The 17,759-nt window shown below is 49.1% G+C and overlaps 9 protein-coding genes across 9 annotated transcripts; 7 read left to right on the top strand and 2 right to left on the bottom strand.

Moving 5' to 3' along the window:
• Positions 1-1,039: 1,039 nt before the first annotated feature.
• Positions 1,040-2,212, top strand: N7455_003417 (NAD(P)/FAD-dependent oxidoreductase; the record flags this gene model as incomplete). Its single annotated transcript, XM_040961412.2, has 1 exon — positions 1,040-2,212. One exon carries the CDS (start codon positions 1,040-1,042, stop codon positions 2,210-2,212), a length of 1,173 nt encoding a protein of 390 aa, XP_040808108.2.
• A 660-nt stretch (positions 2,213-2,872) lies between these two features.
• On the top strand, positions 2,873-3,907 carry N7455_003416 (MDR family NADP-dependent oxidoreductase; the record flags this gene model as incomplete). The annotated part of the gene is made up of 1 exon (XM_040961430.1): positions 2,873-3,907. The coding sequence occupies one exon, from the start codon at positions 2,873-2,875 to the stop codon at positions 3,905-3,907; it is 1,035 nt and encodes a 344-aa protein (XP_040808123.1).
• Positions 3,908-4,338: 431 nt separating this feature from the next.
• On the top strand, positions 4,339-5,319 carry N7455_003415 (CybS family protein; the record flags this gene model as incomplete). Its single annotated transcript, XM_040961401.2, has 5 exons — positions 4,339-4,477; positions 4,579-4,596; positions 4,781-4,847; positions 4,944-5,063; positions 5,154-5,319. The coding sequence occupies 5 exons, from the start codon at positions 4,339-4,341 to the stop codon at positions 5,317-5,319; spliced, it is 510 nt and encodes a 169-aa protein (XP_040808136.1).
• A 504-nt stretch (positions 5,320-5,823) lies between these two features.
• Positions 5,824-6,663, bottom strand: N7455_003414 (nucleotide diphosphatase; the record flags this gene model as incomplete). Its single annotated transcript, XM_040961424.2, has 1 exon — positions 5,824-6,663. One exon carries the CDS (start codon positions 6,661-6,663, stop codon positions 5,824-5,826), a length of 840 nt encoding a protein of 279 aa, XP_040808129.1.
• A 1,077-nt stretch (positions 6,664-7,740) lies between these two features.
• Positions 7,741-8,076, bottom strand: N7455_003413 (transcriptional regulator family: Helix-loop-helix; the record flags this gene model as incomplete). The annotated part of the gene is made up of 1 exon (XM_040961404.2): positions 7,741-8,076. One exon carries the CDS (start codon positions 8,074-8,076, stop codon positions 7,741-7,743), a length of 336 nt encoding a protein of 111 aa, XP_040808147.2.
• Positions 8,077-8,609: 533 nt separating this feature from the next.
• On the top strand, positions 8,610-9,469 carry N7455_003412 (uncharacterized protein; the record flags this gene model as incomplete). The annotated part of the gene is made up of 2 exons (XM_040961428.2): positions 8,610-8,727; positions 8,781-9,469. 2 exons carry the CDS (start codon positions 8,610-8,612, stop codon positions 9,467-9,469), a joined length of 807 nt encoding a protein of 268 aa, XP_040808112.2.
• Positions 9,470-10,311: 842 nt separating this feature from the next.
• On the top strand, positions 10,312-12,068 carry N7455_003411 (Zn(II)2Cys6 transcription factor; the record flags this gene model as incomplete). The annotated part of the gene is made up of 3 exons (XM_040961403.2): positions 10,312-11,015; positions 11,074-11,217; positions 11,268-12,068. Exons 1-3 carry the CDS (start codon positions 10,329-10,331, stop codon positions 12,066-12,068), a joined length of 1,632 nt encoding a protein of 543 aa, XP_040808132.2. The 5' UTR covers positions 10,312-10,328.
• A 942-nt stretch (positions 12,069-13,010) lies between these two features.
• N7455_003410 (uncharacterized protein) lies at positions 13,011-14,096 on the top strand (the record flags this gene model as incomplete). Its single annotated transcript, XM_040961440.2, has 1 exon — positions 13,011-14,096. One exon carries the CDS (start codon positions 13,011-13,013, stop codon positions 14,094-14,096), a length of 1,086 nt encoding a protein of 361 aa, XP_040808151.2.
• Positions 14,097-15,617: 1,521 nt separating this feature from the next.
• N7455_003409 (uncharacterized protein) lies at positions 15,618-17,559 on the top strand (the record flags this gene model as incomplete). The annotated part of the gene is made up of 3 exons (XM_040961408.2): positions 15,618-15,649; positions 15,702-15,906; positions 15,958-17,559. 3 exons carry the CDS (start codon positions 15,618-15,620, stop codon positions 17,557-17,559), a joined length of 1,839 nt encoding a protein of 612 aa, XP_040808133.2.
• Positions 17,560-17,759: the final 200 nt, after the last annotated feature.

The raw sequence follows: 17,759 nt of genomic DNA, 5'->3' as shown, positions 1-17,759 counted from the left end.
ATAAACAATTGTGGCAAACACGGCAAACACGGCAAACATAGCAAATCTGCCAAATCTGCCAAATGAACCGGCCATCCGAAAAGGCGACTCTCATACTCGAACGAGATTTGAGACTAGGAATCATGACTTTGTCTGCTCTTAATATGGGTCTCAGACCTATCGTACTTTGACACTAAGATCTGGTGAACTTTATTCCAATCAATCTAACCCATTGATGTGGGCAAGCCATGAATCCACCTGGACAATGCTGGTCGGAAGTTGTTCTGCTAAGAGAGAGCCAAGCAGTTGTTGATGTCCAAAAATGCTAAAATCTATGGAACGGGCAGCTATGTGGACTCCAGGACGTTGTAGGACTGATGATCTGGATATCTAGTGTGTCATAGACATTATATTTGAGCTATTGTAAGAAGAAAATATATTAAACAGATGTATATTAGATTTTCTCATGATTCTGTGAAAAAAAAGGGAGAGAAAGATGTGCTTTTCCAGAAGACAGGCAGCTGCTCAGATATATATAGGCATCGGGAGGCTGAACAAACTAAGAACATCTGTGGGTAAGGAGCAAACACCGCTATATATAATGCCCAGCATATATTGAAGTCTTCCTACTTCGTCTTTTCATGTATGTGTATGATATTGTATGCCCAAAGAGGTACATGGGTGGCATATCATTTATTCAAACAAAGCAAACAGGCCAAACAGGCCAAACACATTAAATCTAAGGTTCAGCCCAACCTTGGAAACCTTGGAGAAGGTGAACCAATCAAATCAAATTATTCCTGAAGGCCAACCTTGAAAAAATGGGGTTGGTCAGCATTTAGGTAGAATTGGAAATAAAAAATTCACTGACAAACGCCATCCTTTTTCGATGCGCTAGAGGGCTGACAACGGACAATCTATATATTTCAGGTCTATTGCTGACCCTGCATGTACGCGCGGAGAACAGATCCAATTTGTCACATAAGACATCCCGTCCCTTCTCCCAAAACAAAACAACAAACTCACCCTTGTTCACTTCACTGATTTTATATCATTAATCATGGCACCTATCGATATAGTCGTCATTGGAGGCTCGTTTGCAGGCCTTCATATTGCTCACTCTGTGCTTCGTGATGTACCTGATGCAAAGGTTGTGCTGATCAACCCCTCAACCAGCTTCTACTGGAATATTGCCGCCCCACGCATCGTCGCCAAACCCAAGGCCTTCCGCCCCGAGCAGTACTTTCTCCCAATCAAGGATGCTTTTGCAGGCTACCGGCCCGACGCGTTCGAGTTCCTTCCTGGAGTTGCAACTGCTATCGATACAGCTGCCAAGTCGGTCTCCGTGACCCCAAACGAGGGCGAGCCTAAAGCCCTCTCATATGATTACCTCGTTATCGCATCGGGCAGCACTACATCTGCCACTACCGGCTCACTCACCGGCACATCCATTCCATTCAAGCAGTCGAACCATAATGACATGGAGCAGCTGATCGAGTCGGCACAGGAACACATTGCGGGGGCGAAGGAGATCGTGATTGGCGGTGCAGGCCCTATCGGTGTTGAGTTGGCTGGCGAGCTTGCTGAGGCAGTGGAACAAAGTGGCAATGCTGGCAAGGTATCGATCACGCTTATCTCAGCGACAGATCGCGTGCTTCCGATGCTCAAGTCATCCGCCAGCTCTGCCGCACACAAGCTGCTAGAGCAGAAGAAGGTCAAGGTCGTGACCTCGAAGCGAGTCGTTGGCGTCGAGACCCCGGCCGACGATAGTTCCAACTGGACAGTCTCTTTGGAAGGCGGAGACAAGATTTCGGCTGACCTCTATATCCCCACTACCGGTGCGACCCCCAACAACAGTTTCATTCCAGCTCAGTTCCTGGACAAGGACGGCTGGGTGACAGTGAACAAAGAGATGCGTGTTCAGTCGACTGACGGGTCAACTCTGCCTATCTTTGCTGCTGGCGATATCACCAACAACTCAATGCGCCTCAGTTTCAAGGCTGTGGAGCAAGCGCATGTGGCGGCTGCCAACCTCAAAGCCGCCATTGTAGGCGGCACTGCCATCAAGACCTATGACCAGGGCGACAGCATTATGATGGTCGTGCCCGTTGGTGAAACTGGTGGTACGGGTCAGATTTTCGGGTTTGTGCCTTTCAGCTTCATGGTCAAGATGATTAAGGGCAAGCACTACTTCGTTGAAAAGGCCGCTGGCGCACTTGCTGGCAAGGCTTAAGTTATCCCCAGGCGTGATTAGATGTATTCAATTCCGCGCATTTTCAGGGTTCAGAATGCCGGCACATATTCCGGCAATGACTATATACTCATGTACTTAATGCATAATTTTCCAATCCAGGAGTGCGAATGACAGTATATACTTCGTACAGTGTAAGGTATACCCGCTTTATCCCAAAATGGCCAACTGCTCCGTTGCTTAACAATCATTGTTTCCATCATCGGGGCTGTATATTAATCAACAATTATTTCAACTTTTGGTATGCCGAGGGTCACGGTTTTCCTGCCCGAAATGGCTGTCTCCGTCGGCCTGGGGTGTGTTGAATTCATCCGTTCCCCACTGTTTAAAAAAAAAACTGGTTCCGTTGCCACAGTTATGTGTTCATCATACAATTGTTGAGCGCAGCGGCATATAAATTTATGCATATCAAAGCCGAAACTGTAGATAGTGGAACCCCTCGACTGGAATATCACCATCTCGAGAAGCTTCTCCGAGATCCATCAGGTTTATAATTAAAAATCGAGAAAAAAAAAAGAACTGTATTCGATCCTCGGTACAGCCCCGCTTTGATGAACAGCTCAATCGTCATATAAAGAGCTCCCACCTTACTTCGGCGATTTCCTATTCCCATCTTTATCTTTCCTACCACATACCTACATAATGTCTGCAAACAAGGCTCTCACATTCAAGAAGATTCCCCAGGGATACCCCGTTGCTGGGGAACACCTGGCCATCGAGTCCGCCGCCTATGATGCTAGCGTTGCCGCTCCCGACAACGGCGTCGTCCTGCAGTCTCTCTACACCAGCTTCGACCCCTACATGCGTGGCCGCATGCGCCCCGCTGAGACCAAGTCGTACGCCCCCGCCTTTGCCCTCGACAAGCCCATTGACAGCCGCACCATCGGCAAGATCGTGCGCTCCAACAACGCCAGTTACAAGGAAGGTGATCTGGTCATTGGTCACGTTCCAATCCAGGAGTACATCGCCCTCGGCGAGCAGGAGCTAGTCCGCATCCAAAAGCTGGAAAACCCTCTCGGCCTCGAGGACATCCGTGTCTTCCTCGGTCCCCTGGGCATGCCCGGTCTGACCGCCTACTCGTCTCTGTACGAGATCGGCAAGCCCAAGAAGGGCGAGACCATCTTCGTCTCCGCTGCTAGTGGAGCCGTCGGCCAGCTGGTCGGCCAGCTCGCCAAGCACGAAGGTCTGCGCGTCATTGGATCCGTCGGCTCGGACGAGAAGCTCGAGTACATCACCAAGACGCTCAAGTTCGATGGTGGTTTCAACTACAAGACCGAGAAGCCCGCCGATGCCCTTGCTCGTCTCGCTCCTGAGGGCATTGACATTTACTACGAGAACGTCGGTGGAGAGCACCTCGAGGCTGCCCTCGATGCTTTGAACAACTTCGGCCGTATCGTCGTCTGCGGTCTGATCTCCCAGTACAACGCTGCCCCATACCCCATCAAGAACATCCACAATGTCCTCGTCAAGCGTATTACGATGCGCGGTTTCATCGTCGGTGATAAGGGCATGGGTGATGTTTACGCTAAGGAGCACCAGGAAAATGTGCAGAAGTGGATCAAGGATGGCTCATTCAAGGTCCTCATCCATGAGACCGAAGGCATTGACAACGCTGCTGAAGGCCTGATTGGCATCTTCCACGGCAAGAACTTGGGCAAGGCTGTCCTTAAGTTCTAAGTGATTTACGAGACTGATGAAATAACGAGATGCCTGGAGCATTGATTTTTTTTTTTGTTGAAACATTAGAGGCATTCAATACCTCGGTTAGGACTTTTCAGTATGTAGGGATAAAATAGATATCCCTCAAAATAGTCGAATCAAACAAACGTTGCACATAACATAATATGAACGGACAATAGGATCAACATTAATATGTAATTAAGAACTTCATATAATATACAACTTGTTGTAGACAGGAAGAAGATAACCGCAGGGCTAAATGTTTCTCACCAGAGTATCGGCCAATTTCGGCTGGGCGGACAGCCATCGACCAATCAGATGGCCCGTAAAAGGATGACATACCGAGTCGGACTCCCGAGGTCTCCAACTTCATCCGCTTGTATTCGAACGGCGTTTCTGCTTCTTCACGATCATACTCTCCACTCACAATGGCTTCATTCGCGCGCTCAACTCTGCTGCGACAGACTCTCGCCCCCCGGGCGCCCTTCCTCCAGAAGAATGTCGGCGTTTCGCAGGTCGTCGCTTTCCATGCCTCCGCTAAGAAGCAGATCCTGCCCCCGTTGCCTCGTAAGTAGAGCCCTGCCATAAGGCTTATTGAGCCGTTTCCAATGGATAGATCTATTGGGTGTTGTTTATGAGGAGTTGCTAACGTGATTTTCGCGATACAGAGACTGTCCAGGGAACCAGTATGTGATTTCCGCGCCTTTCCTATTCCGACCCTGCCCTCGCTTTTCGATAGCATTGAGTACAAAACCGCCTGCAATATGTGAAGATATACAGTCTCCGTTGCTCTCAGCGCTCAAACAATGCTTCCCGTCGAACCGCAATACCACCCTCGCTGAAGTCTTCGATATTAACCTATCCTGATAGTGAACGACCCTGCTCCCATTCCCGAACCCCACCCCTCGGAGGGCAGCTACCACTGGTCTTTTGAGAGGTTTGTGCTCCCTTCCGCGTACTACAATATGGATACAACTCCTTCCGATAGCCCCCGGCATGCGCAAAGAAAAACCCCGACTAACATCTATCTCAGACTGGTCTGCGTCGGCCTGGTCCCTCTCACCTTCGCTCCCTTCGCCGCTGGCTCCCTCAACCCCGTCATGGACGCCATCCTGTGCTCTCTGATTGTCGCCCACTCGCACATCGGATTCCAGTAAGAGCCTCCCCACGCTATCCCGCAATTCCCTCAAATCTACCCCAGATCTGCAAATCTGGAAATCGCAATCTAACATCTCTCTACCAGGGCTGCCATTGTCGACTACTTCCCTCCTTCCCGCGTGCCCAAGTTCCGCGCCACCTGCAACTGGCTCCTGCGCGCATTCACCCTCACCACCGCTGTTGGTCTGTACGAGTTCGAGACAAACGATGTTGGTGTGACCGAGGCTCTGCGTCGTATCTGGACAGCATAGAGTGCTGTTGCGGTTCCTTTTTTTCAGACATAATGTCTTTCTATTTCCTTTTTTTTTCTGCTTACCAATTTGGTTCTGGTCTATCCAGGCGTTCCGTTCCGCCTCTGTATATGTCGTTGATTATTTTTCTTTTGTCTCAGCCCGAATTTATTGATCGGTGCCGGATTCCTGCTGCTCGAGGTTGTTTCTGAGCTATAGAAAAAAGGACGGAATATAACCCTTGTACGAGAAGACATCCTGGTGTTTTTTGTTTCATTTTGTATACTACGTAGAAGATATGCAGCGGGATTCTTTATGCACCAATGGTACATCGAAATATGTGGTAAATTGTTAGCAGTATTTAAAATGAGCACAGTGTTTCTATTTACTGATCAGGTCACTCTCTTAAACATGAATCCTAATCCTTTTAATTCTATACTGAAAGAAGGCATGATGATATAAAAACACAGAAAGACAAGGCTAACGAGAAACAAGAGATCCTAAAACCCCATACAAACATCCCCTTCACTCATCATTCTCACTCTCCTCGCCATCCCCGGGCAACCCATCATCATCATCCGCACTCAGCATAACAGCCTCGATAATCTTGAGCGTCGCCTTAAGCGGCAACCCAACAACATTGTCATAACTGCCATCAATCTTCTCAACAAGAATAGACCCAAGCCCTTGCAACCCATATCCACCAGCCTTATCCGCGCCCTCTCGCGTGCGGACATAAGCCATAAGCAACTCATCCGTAACATCGCCATCAAACCGCACCGATGTCTCCTCAACCGTACTCTCAATGGCATACCCCGGGTCCCGCGCACTAGCCAACGGCGCCATAGCCACAATAGCCGTGTAGACCTTGTGGTTTCGGACATCACGCAGCGAGCGCAGCATGGCCATATGGTGTGCTTCAGAGCGGGGCTTTTCGAGAATCGAGCCTGTGGACGGGTCTACGACGACCGTGTCTGCGGCTAGAATTAGGGCTGGCTCGCCCTTGATCTCGTTGTTGATTTCTTGCTCGTAGACTGCTTGGGCCTTTTTCGTCGCTGTTGCTAGCACGTACTCGAATGGGCTGAGGGTTTTTGATAGGTCTTCTGCGGCGTTTGAGGGGATGATTTCTATGTTCGGGAGACCCAGGAATGAGATTATGTGCTTGCGACGTGGTGATTGTGAGGCGAGGATTACGCGCTGGTTGCGGAGGTTGTTTAGGGCTGGGAGGTTGAGGGGTGGTGGGCGTGGGAGTGGTGCCCCGCGGTTGGCTTTTAAGACGGGTTTGTCGTAGGCTGGGGGTGGGTCGGATTCGGTGGTGTCGAATTCTTCCATGTGGGACAGGAGAGCTTCCTTGGAGTCTGTCATGTTGGGAAATTTGGGGTCTGTCTGGTGTTTTGGGTGTTGCGGGCAGTGATGCGATGCGGGGAACTCTCTCCGTCCGCTTGACGAGGCAGACGGTATCTGCGTGCAGTTGATTGATCTTGCAAGTATATGTAGGGATATCCAATTGGGGATCCCGACTGTCCACGAGATTCTTTTATGTCACGGGTTTGTGTAGAGTGTAGAAGTCTGCATTTGCTTCACCTGGAAGGGGCTCGGTTTCTCCGGCAGATATCAGGCGGTAAGCCGAAGCTCCGAGTCCCGGGTATACAGTAGATGGATGTTATAGCGGTTGTGACCCCTAAAACACATGTGCAGTCTATGTGTATTGAGATCTCACATTTGTCACCGCTGCATTGATTAATTATTTTGTCTAAATTTCCGAAACTGTAAGATATACTTTTTTTTGTATAATCTGGTTGGCTACCTAGAAACTGCATGACTGCACTTATTCTCCGTAACCCTGTCCACGTGATGCGACCGAAGTACGGCTCGGTCAAATAATTCCCTTTTTGATTGAGAATAAGAATGCCAATGTGCGTGTTCAGTCAGAGCTGAAAATAACTCGATTTCAGGCTGGTCATTGGGAAAGAAAAACGCCCCAGTTGCTTCGCAGCAACAGCCGTGACCATATACATTCTGGTACCTAGGAGCAGAAACAAACCAGAAAAAAAAAACTTCAATGTACAATACTCAACAAAAGTAGGAAAACAAGAAATACACAAGCTGTAGCACCGTATTGATAGTCGTTCGATCCACTGAATGCGATGGAGGATGCGTGATTGACTTCAAATCATATGCGAAAACCAGATGTGTCAGGCGACGAGGAAGCCCCGCAATTGATCATTTCGAAGATCTCTTTCGTAATACAGGGGTAGAATAGATAGACAAGAAAAAGAGATTCGTAGTGTGGGTATAAGTGCATGTGGTCCAGGATTCGAGAAAACCGCTCGGACCTCGGCACATGCCTGCAGTCCCAGAACCCTCGTATCGACCAGCGGAGGGGAACAAGGGCTGCAGAATGCCGATCCAAAGCGCAATGAAATGCCGAGGGAAATATGATCACGTTGGGCGGAAAGAATCATCCACGCGGCCGCCTTTGCTCTCGATTTCTGCGATAAGATCGTGGCGTTCTTGTAGTTTCACGTGGATGAAGTCCACGGTCTTCTGCAGAACTATGCTCTCACTCCGGCCCTGGCCCTCCAGACCAGGTACCAGTTCTGTCAGGCGATCGAAGCCTTCGCGAATGGCCGCGCGTCGCTTTTGCTCCGAGGCAATGTGATTGCTCTTTTTTTCTTGGTCGGTAAGGCGAGGTTTGTCCTTGTCCTGGGCAGATCCCTGCTTGGATGTTCCATTCGGCGTCGAGGACGACCGATCATGGTCATCGTCTGGATTCATCGTGGTGCTTGATGACTGGAGGATTTTGAGAGGAACTGAGGGCGTGGGGTAGATGCGCCAAGGGTATGCAGGGTTTGGGGCTCGCGGTTTCGATTGGATGGGTTGGATGACTATCGTTATTGATCTGAGTCTCCGTCGAGGCAAGGCATAGATGAGGGAGGCGATTGTAATCGGTAGGCAATGGGAGAATGTTGAAAGGAGGAGAGAAGGAGTAGAGGGACACAGGAAAGCGATAGGAAGCGATAAGGCCAAAGGCCAATGCGGAGTAAAACTGGAGGCCGGGAACGGGCCTTGGCAACCTCTAAACGTCATAGACAGGGTCCACTGAACACTTCCTGCTTTCTCTCTTTTCATGTTAATTTTGTTCTCGCACTCTGGATTCCTAGTCCAATTTAATATCAAAGATTATAATCCTCTCCATTGAGATTTCTAGCAGACAAAACGAGTGTCTGGTCGCTCATCCCCAATCTATAACCATCTATCTAGCTTCAACCTTGCGAAGTTACCAACGCCGCGGTAGTTCTTGTACCACCATGGCCTTCGATCCGCTCCGGGGCTCATGCTCTTGTGGTCGAAATGAATACCAAATCAATATCCCGGATGATGTGACAGACCATGCCGAAGTGTACTTCGACAGCAGCCGAGACAATCGTGGGTAAATCCAAGCTAAGCTTGTCGATCTCCCGGCTAATATCGAATTCTAGGTCGATTTCACGGCACACCTCTTTCGGCGTGGTTACGAGTGCCCCTCGGCTGGTATCAATCCCACACTAAATCCTTCTTCCCCGATGAATCACACTCTTCCATTCGCCGCATTCATTCGCCTCGCCATGCACCCCAAACCCAGCGCGTCTTCTGCGGATACTGCGGTACACCCTTGACTTTCTGGACAGAGGATCCCATCGAAGAATCCAATTTCATGTCTGTCACGATCGGCAGTCTGCTGGTGGATGACCAGCGCGCACTGGATGATCTACGATTACTTCCTCGGGACTACTATGAGGAAGCTCCCACTGATGGTATCTCGACCTCATCTGAACTAGCACCAGGTTCAGACACCGCTGCATCTTCGGTCATTGTTCCATCATCTAATGATTCTGCGGGTATCTCAAGGAGTCTGCAGCACGGTAGAACTGGGGGAATCCCTTGGTTTGAAGAGATGGTAGAAGGGAGCCAGTTGGGTCGTTTGATGCGTGCTCGACGTGGTATGGGAGTCAGTGATGATCAATCGACTTCAATCCAGTGGGAATTTAGCGAATGGCATGATGATGGAACCGGTACAGGTGGGTTTTTGCAACAGGATTCAGACTCAGGCGGACACTTGAGGGGAAATAGGAAGCGGGTGAACCAGGCCGATGCTGAGACTGAGTCTCCGCTGAAGCGAGCAGGGTAATATCTGCAAGTTCCTATGGATACGACATGAGAGATTTCGACGTTTAATGTAGTAGCAAAGAAATAAATCAATGACAAAAGACTTTCTAATTTATTTTTCGGTTTAGTATGAAAATCAGAAGACCTCGGGATGGAGAGTGGAAGAAAGACAGTCCGATGCTGTGAGGTGCAAATCTTGAAATGGTCGTTTAAATTAAATAAACATATGTTGTGTACGTATATATTTCGCTCTCACTCGCTGCACTAATTTACATGATGGCCAGAGCTAGTTGACCTCTGGATTCGACACTGCTGTGATTATTCAACTTATCATATTACCTAGTTATATACTGTAGACTAGGGTATTTACTATTTAGGGGATATCTAGTCGCAGTCTCCGAGCATGTCTATCAAGGGTAGGTCGCATGCCTCACTTTTGACCGTGTTCGTAGGTCTGTATATATCTGGTTCATGGGATTTTCTATGTGGAGAATTTCAATTCGCCCAAAAGCCTGCTCATGCAGTACATAGTTGAGAATCCTACTAGGATCTTCGGCATTTTGGTTGGGTGTATTTCATGTAGGTGCTGGGATTATATATCACATGCTACCCGCTTATTGCCTCAGATACAAGCCCATGCTGATTTTGGTTTTTGTAAACGCCAAACCTTTTATTTGGCCATATCGGATGTTATATGATGTACAATATAGCTTCAAGGCACCCGTGTTATAAGTAAGATCGACTGTGGAAAGTTTTGGGTCGCAAAGCATACCCGAAGCGGTTAAGCGCCGTCCAGACGACACGGGGCTGAGCAACATCTTCTTTACTTCCTTTTTCCCCCTACCCGTGGAGAATGTACAATACTTTGTCAAGTACGGAACATGGTATACTGTGGTAAACCAAGCAAAGGATGTGGCGAGTGCAGGTCCAGAAAGATTCGGTGTGACCAAGCCCAACCGGCCTGTTCGCAATGCACCAGGGCTAAGCGGGACTGTCCCGGATATCGGGATCAACTGGCGTTAATGTTCCGCGACGAAAGCAAATCAGTAGTCCGAAAGGCGGTTGCGGCCTCGACACATAAGAATAAACAAGAGCGATCGCGTCGCACTGCAACCCCAGAAAGGAAACCTGTGCGGTCTGAGCTCGGTCTCGCGGTGGAGCAGGACTTTGACTTCAATTCTGATCCACAGCATGTCTTTCTTATGCGACAGCTGGGGAATTACCCATTGGAGGTCCAGCCGTCATATGACCTTGATACCACCAAATATGAAGCAATCTGTTATTTCCTGCGATCCAATGCCATCCCCAGCAGTTTCTGGACTAGTGAGATCATGTCCAATTTTTTGTTGCAGAGTGGGGGCCCTGCAGGTCAGAGAGCCATGAAGGCAAGCGTGGTTGCTACTGCCACGGCTATGCTCTCGCGAGTAAGACGGTTACCATCGCTTAACGATATAGCCCGCCGGGAGTATGGATCCGCTTTGAGATTGCTTAACACCGCTATAGCCGACATAGAGGAGGCGAAAACAAATCAAACCTTGGGCGCTGTCATAATGCTTGCCATATATGAAGTATGGAATTTTGCATTGTTGCCCCCTCAGATGGTTGTCGCTGACGCTCTGTTTACAGGTGATCACATCAAGAACCCCGGAGAGTATTGACAGCTGGACCAACCATATCAATGGGGCAACAGCCCTGCTCGATCTACGGGGCACTGAACAGTTTAAGACCAGCGCTGGTCTTCGCTTGTTTTTGTATCTTCGATATCAGATTGTGAGTGTCATCGACCACTCCTTTGATCTCAAAGCTAATCCCTTGAACAGACCATCAGTTGCCTACAACGAGACGCACGAGTGCCTGAGTCGCTACTCCAATGCACGGACATCGCGATGTTTCTTGATACAGCAGAAGCTCACGGCAATCGACTAGTCATGATAATTGGGAAATTATCGAACCTTCGCGCAGACCTCCACACCAATACGTACAAAAGTGAACAGGAAATCATATCAGCAGCGTCGGCCATCGAAGCCGATTTAATTGCCTGGCTGGCAGCTCTTCCCTCCGAATTTACCTACACCACCCATGTAAGCTCCCCCTTCGACCTTGCCATCCAAAAGCAATTCCGAGGCATATCGCCATACGACGATCAATACCACGTGTACCCCACTCCCTGGGTCTGCAGTTCGTGGAACCAATACCGCAGCGCCCGAATCATCGTCAGCGAAATCATCCTCTCCCATGTCCGGAAACTATCCGAAACTTCCTCTCTAGCCTCATTATCTGAAGAGCTTCGTGTCCAATGCAGGACACTGCGATTAACGATTCGGCGGCTGGCGCTGGAGATCTGTCGCAGTGTTCCGTTTCACTTCAACGTCCACCTAGTAACTAGGGAGTCTAATCTCCCACCGCCTGAAAGCTACATTGGAGGCCTAGTGCTCCTATGGCATCTGTTTGTCGCTGGAGTCGTTGAGAGCCCTCAACATAGGCTGCGCCGCTGGGTGGTCAAGTGTCTGGAAATGATTGGAAAGACGATGGGTATCGACCTGGCACTCGCAGTGGCGGATATAGTTGCTGCTGATCCTGGAGTTTTACATCCTGTGACCGAGGAAGAAGACACCCATTGATGTGTCCAGTGCGCCTGATCTGACGAGGTGACATGCAGTTCAATTGACCTATAAGGGAGGTACTTGCCTCAGGGTACATAGCGACTGATATAGTTGTTTCTTTCATTCTTTTGACTTCTCTATTACTTATTGGGCTGAACCAACAGCGTCAATACGTGTCTAATGATTTGTATGTTTTCTTGTGTCATAGCCTGGGGTTTGGGATTAGGGCACCTTGTGTGTTGATTATCATTATGACTCACGAACTGTCTAATAAACATTAAATTAAAAGATTACAGCCTCTGTCATACTCGATCATAGCTTCCAATAAAATTCCAGAAAAACACTAACACTGGGTCAGTTCACCCTGCGAAGTACAAGATACGCTGCGCCCTGGGCACCAGGATTGCCCTATGCGGGGCTGTGTGCGCTCCGCCACTAGCAACAAAGGACCATCTGTCTGTGCGCTTCCCAACTTTCAGAAACTGCGTTTATATGATTGGTTGAATTCAAACCTAATCCTGGCGCCCAATGACCCTGCGTTACCTAGTTGTTGTTCGGGTCTCCAAGGTGGGGGCTTATACGTGAATGAGCAATATTGCTCCTCAATACCCCTGTCAGTTCCAATAGGGCTGCAGCAAACGAAATATGCCTTACACATACTTTGGGGGCTTACTGTTAGATTGGAACTCGTATCTTGACCATGTGTTTGGGGTAAATCCTTGTTTGTCAGAAGTATGCCTTGGTCTATGCCTCTCTGCCCTATGCTATCCATTCTTTGTATAGTGGGGTTCACAGCCGAGCCCCGGATAGATGTAAAACATGTAGATATAAAGAAGGTGTTTCCTGGGTCAAATCCTTTGTCTGGAACACACATTTAAGAATATCAGAGCAACCTCTAAGAAGTCTATTGGCATATATTCCTCATCTGCACTCCATTTAAAACATACACAATCTTCAGCCATGGGCTCTCCCGAAAAGACATCACTATGGCACTCCTTCTCATCCAACCATCGGAAAGAGCGCAAAGAGCGCAAAGCAGGGGCAACCGCCGCATCAAGAACCATAGTGACTACACCCACGCATTTCCCATCATGGTCCCGAGGCCGCACCAATAGCTCCAATACATCAAGTGTCACAGGGAAGCAATCGTCAGACCTTCCACCACCGTACGTGGAAGCAGCAGTCCCAACAATCAGAATCAGCGCCCCCGAAGAGCCAGAAACCGATTCCCAGTACGCCTTCCTTGGCGAATTCCACACCATCTTCCTGGTAGATGACAGCTCAAGCATGAGAGGCGAACTTTGGGACGAAGCCAAAGATGCCATCGCCGCGATCGCGCCAGTCTGCACAAAATATGACAGCGAGGGAATCGACATCTACTTCATCAACCACCGACCAAAGTCGAACATCAACTCCAACTCCAACTACAATTACAATTACACTCACAGTTACAATCCCAGCCGACGTCCAAAACTCGATGCCGGCGGATACCACAACATCAGAACCGCGCAACGAGTAAGCGAGATCTTCTCCTCCGTCAGACCCTCTGGCGGAACAGGAGTCGGCAGTCGTCTGTTTGATATCCTGGACCCGTACACCAAGCTGGTGGAAGCAAAGGAGACAGAGAGGCGAGCGCAAAAGAACGCATCTGGCCCGGGCTTTTTGGTGAAACCGGTAGAGCCGGCGGAGCCGGTTAAGCCGGTCAAGCCGATTAATATCATTACGATTACCGATGGAGTGTTTACGGATGATGCGGAGAGCATTATTATTAAGACAGCTCAGATGCTGGATGGGCCTTCTTGTCGTGCTATTCCATGGCAGGTTGGGATTCAGTTCTTCCAGATTGGGAATGATGAGATGGCTCGGCAGTACTTGGAGGAATTAGATGAAGACCTTGGGCATCGGTGTAATAATTTGCACATGCGGGATATTGTTGATACTGTTTCTTGGAGAAATCGGGCTGGGAAGCGGTTGGAGGGGGATGGGATCTTGAAGATTGTGCTTGGGGCTGTTCATAAGAGGTTGGATAGGAAGAAGGTTGGATAGAGTACTCTGTACGGAGTACTTTGTCCGTCCACGGGAGTTTACGCGTTTTAGGGTTTAGGATACTTAGATTTCTTAGGATTATCATCTAATTTGATTATTTTATTATTTGATTATACTTTTGTGTATATTATTTCCCTTCCAATCGCATATTTTGACCTACGTACGAAAATGACATCTCATTTGAAAGATTAATCTCAGGAACCGCCGGGGTGGAGAATTCTCGGACATATTCCTGTGGGCTCTGTGTTAGCTCAAGTTGGGTTTAATCTCCACGACCAATAAGAAGATCGGACGCTTTAATTCGCTACAATTCGCTATAGTTAGAGCTCGGGCCCTTGCAGCTTCCTGCAAACTGGTGATGTTTTGGTTTTGGAGAATAATAGTATTCCCTACAGAGTATAGATACTCCAATGATCAACTTATACATTAGCCAAATCCCTTGATATATTACATATATAACATATAAATCCAAAATGAAATCAATCCAATGAAATCTAACTAATCTAATTGTGCGTACCTTGCATGGAGATCGACGAACCACAATGATGGGGCATCGGAGGATCGCAAGCCACACCGTGTTCTGCCCTGAGAATCGGAGATCATATTCTTTTTTCTTTCTCTTCCTTTCTTCTTATACCCCCGTACCAACGTAATTTTCATATATGGAGTAGATCAGCACGGATTATTGAACACTCCTCGCTCCACTTCTCATCACCGCCAATTTTGTGATCGTCAAGTCATCCCCGCGCCGATCTCTTAAAAAACCTCGAATTCGCCTCTCATCCCCCCTTCTCTCTTGATTTTCTTCACTTTCAGCCTTCAGGGCTTCATCCTACTGTTTCTACAGTTTCACCCTCAATTTATACCCCCTGTTTCAACATCCCAACCTGCAGCGCTAAGAGACCCCTCTTAGCGCCGGACTCCCCTACGCAGGAACATTTCCAACCCGAGTGGTCGGCGCCTCCTTCTTCCGCTCCCCCCATTGGCCAACCTTGTCGCTTTGCACTGCATCGGGGAAATTGCACCATCACCATCGCGGTTCCTGAAGCATCAACCTACATTTATTTGATGATTTGGGTTGGGCCCTGTCTGTCTAGGCCATGGCATTGTGATTATCTGCGTTACTCCGAACACACCTGAAACGAACCGTTTATTCTTAGACCTGTCACTCGATTCTGAAACAGGTACAGCGTGCTTCCAACCCCCCCCCCCCCCCCCCGGCTGTAATTATAGAACCGCCTTTGTGGAGTTGGCTTTGTGTCTGTGAGCTCTTGTGGGTTTTGTTATATAAGCTTGGGCTTCCGGCTCAAGTCCCTTTTTTTGACCTCTATAGACTGTCCTTTTGTTGCCTTCCATTCGCGTGTATTCTACTGGCATTCTGTCTTTTAGCATTTTCTTTCGTTGCTATTTTGCATTGTTGTGCATTTCCTTTCTCTGATTTCTTCTTTTCGTCTGTGCTATTACCTGCTTTGCTCAGCGATCTCTCTTTTACTGTTATTTTTCTTGCTGTCTTACCTTGCGATGATCTCGACTACCCTTATGACTTTCCTACTGTGAGTGCCCCCCCAGTGCAATTGATATATCCATGCGCTAATCACGATTCAGGATTACCAAACCGGAGGTCCGGTCGGTCAAGCTGCTCGGATCATGGGATAATTTCTCCAAGCAATATGTGATGGAAAGAGATACGCGCGTCGGACCAGGACACTGGAGAGGATGCCACACCTTTACCGATATCATAGGCGATGGACCAGACAAGACCCAATGGCGAACAGGAGGTCTGAAGATGGGTGGTACTTACTGGTATTATGTGAGGCTCATATTCACGCATATGAGATGAAAGAGCTAACGAGGAAAACAGTATTTGCTCGATAATGATATAGAGTATTACAACGAGGCGGAGCCAACGACTACGATGTGCCCGCTTCTTCCAGGGCAGCCCATGAATGTGCTGAACGTCCCTATCATTTTACCCGACAGTCGCGCACATGGACGCTCGGCGAGTGGCAGCTCCCAAAGATCTGAACATCTTCGGACTATGAACCCCGAAGACAAGTTTATGAACCCGCGGAAGCCGCCGCCACAGCCCCAACTTGTGCGTCTCCAGACATCTACACCAGTCCGCCGCGAACCGAGCCCTGCAGAGTCGTCGAGCAGATCTCCGATGGCCGGGATTCACCGAAGTGCATCTCAGCCGCACAGTGCCACCCGTAAGGGCCACAAGAAAGATTCACGCTCTATGTCTCCCCCGAGAGCCCGAGCCCTTCTGGCTGCTTTAAGGCAGCCCGCTGAGGCAGATAGAAAGTTCGAGCCAGCGCAACCAGTGTATGCTTCTAAGATGGCACCGCAACAGCCTATTGAGAATCGCCGTGATGTCCCTGGAGTCAAGATCAACGCCGGAATCGCAATTCCATCCGTAAGCTCTCCTGACAAACTTGGTTCGTCCACAATTCAAAGTCGTCGTGCGATGAAAGCAACCGCTGGAGAAACGGCAGCGGGTCGTCTTCTCACAGTGCAGACGCGTCCGGAGCCCCGTAAACCGAGTCCTTCTCGCAGCGCAGGAAACGGAAACTCCGCGCCATTTGACGAAAACCGTGCGATCAGGGAGGCCCTGAAAGATATCGCTAACTCTGGTGACTTGCCCACGCCAACTGCTGCGTTTACCAAAGAAAAGAGGCTCCCTACACTTCCAAACACGCCATCTTCAGTCATGGATGAAGCAGTTCGCGCCATTGACGAAAGAGACAAGGCGATGGACGACGAGATTCCGCGCAGTTACTTCTCCAGCATGACAACATCAACAGTCGACTCCACCCACTCCCAGGTCGTGCCTGAATACAGTCGGTTCTCTGAATGGAGCACCGACACCGAAACTGACTACAACCCGCATGAATCGATGGTATCAGCCTCCGCATCCAACCACCGCCAGGACGACTCGTCGGCCGAAAGATGGACAACACCAGACCTCTCACAGTCTGGCGATGGCGCAACCAATACCGACCCAAATACCCCCCATCTTACCGTCTACTCCAAACCTTCGTCTCCGAACTCGGCATCCGGAGAACTCCCTCCCTGGAGCGTCGATCTCCCCCAACTCACCCTCTCCCTGTCCACACCTGGCCTAGACTGTTCTGGGCTGGGCATCGAGAACATGGATGAGGTGGAAAGCAACCCAAAGCGTCATGCTGCCCTATTTAGTGCCCTTGAATCCATGGAGGCCCTTGCGATGTCGCGCAGCCCCAATGGCTCCCCGATCATCCTCCCCCAAGTCTCCAGAGGCTCGGACACGGAGCAAAATATATCTACCGCAGGGCGGAAAGTGAGCGAGACTTCCCTTGAGCGCATTCGCTCCCGTCGCAGCAACGCCTCGTTCCAGGGGAATGCTACCATGCAGGAGCTGATGGATGAGCTCAGTTATCTGAAGAATCTGATACAGGGTGACATGGATGGGACTCCCTTTTGATAAGGGACTCCCTCTCAGAGACTTCTGTCTCGTAGTTTTATTCTCATGTTCTTATTATCATATTGCTGGCGCTGGTCGTCGGCATTGGAGTTCTTGTACTCCGCAAATGTATCATTTAGCTCTCAATAGAGATGAAACCTAACAAAGGAAATACGATCGAAAAGAAAAACATGTTTTCGATGTATAATTTAATCTACCTA

This window comes from Penicillium solitum (assembly GCF_028829755.1).
Source record: "Penicillium solitum strain IBT 25940 chromosome Unknown utg000001l_segment0_segment0, whole genome shotgun sequence".
NCBI classification, from domain to species: Eukaryota; Fungi; Ascomycota; class Eurotiomycetes; order Eurotiales; family Aspergillaceae; genus Penicillium; species Penicillium solitum.
Note: the sequence above shows the minus strand (reverse complement) of the source record. Positions and strands in the feature narration are given on the sequence as shown.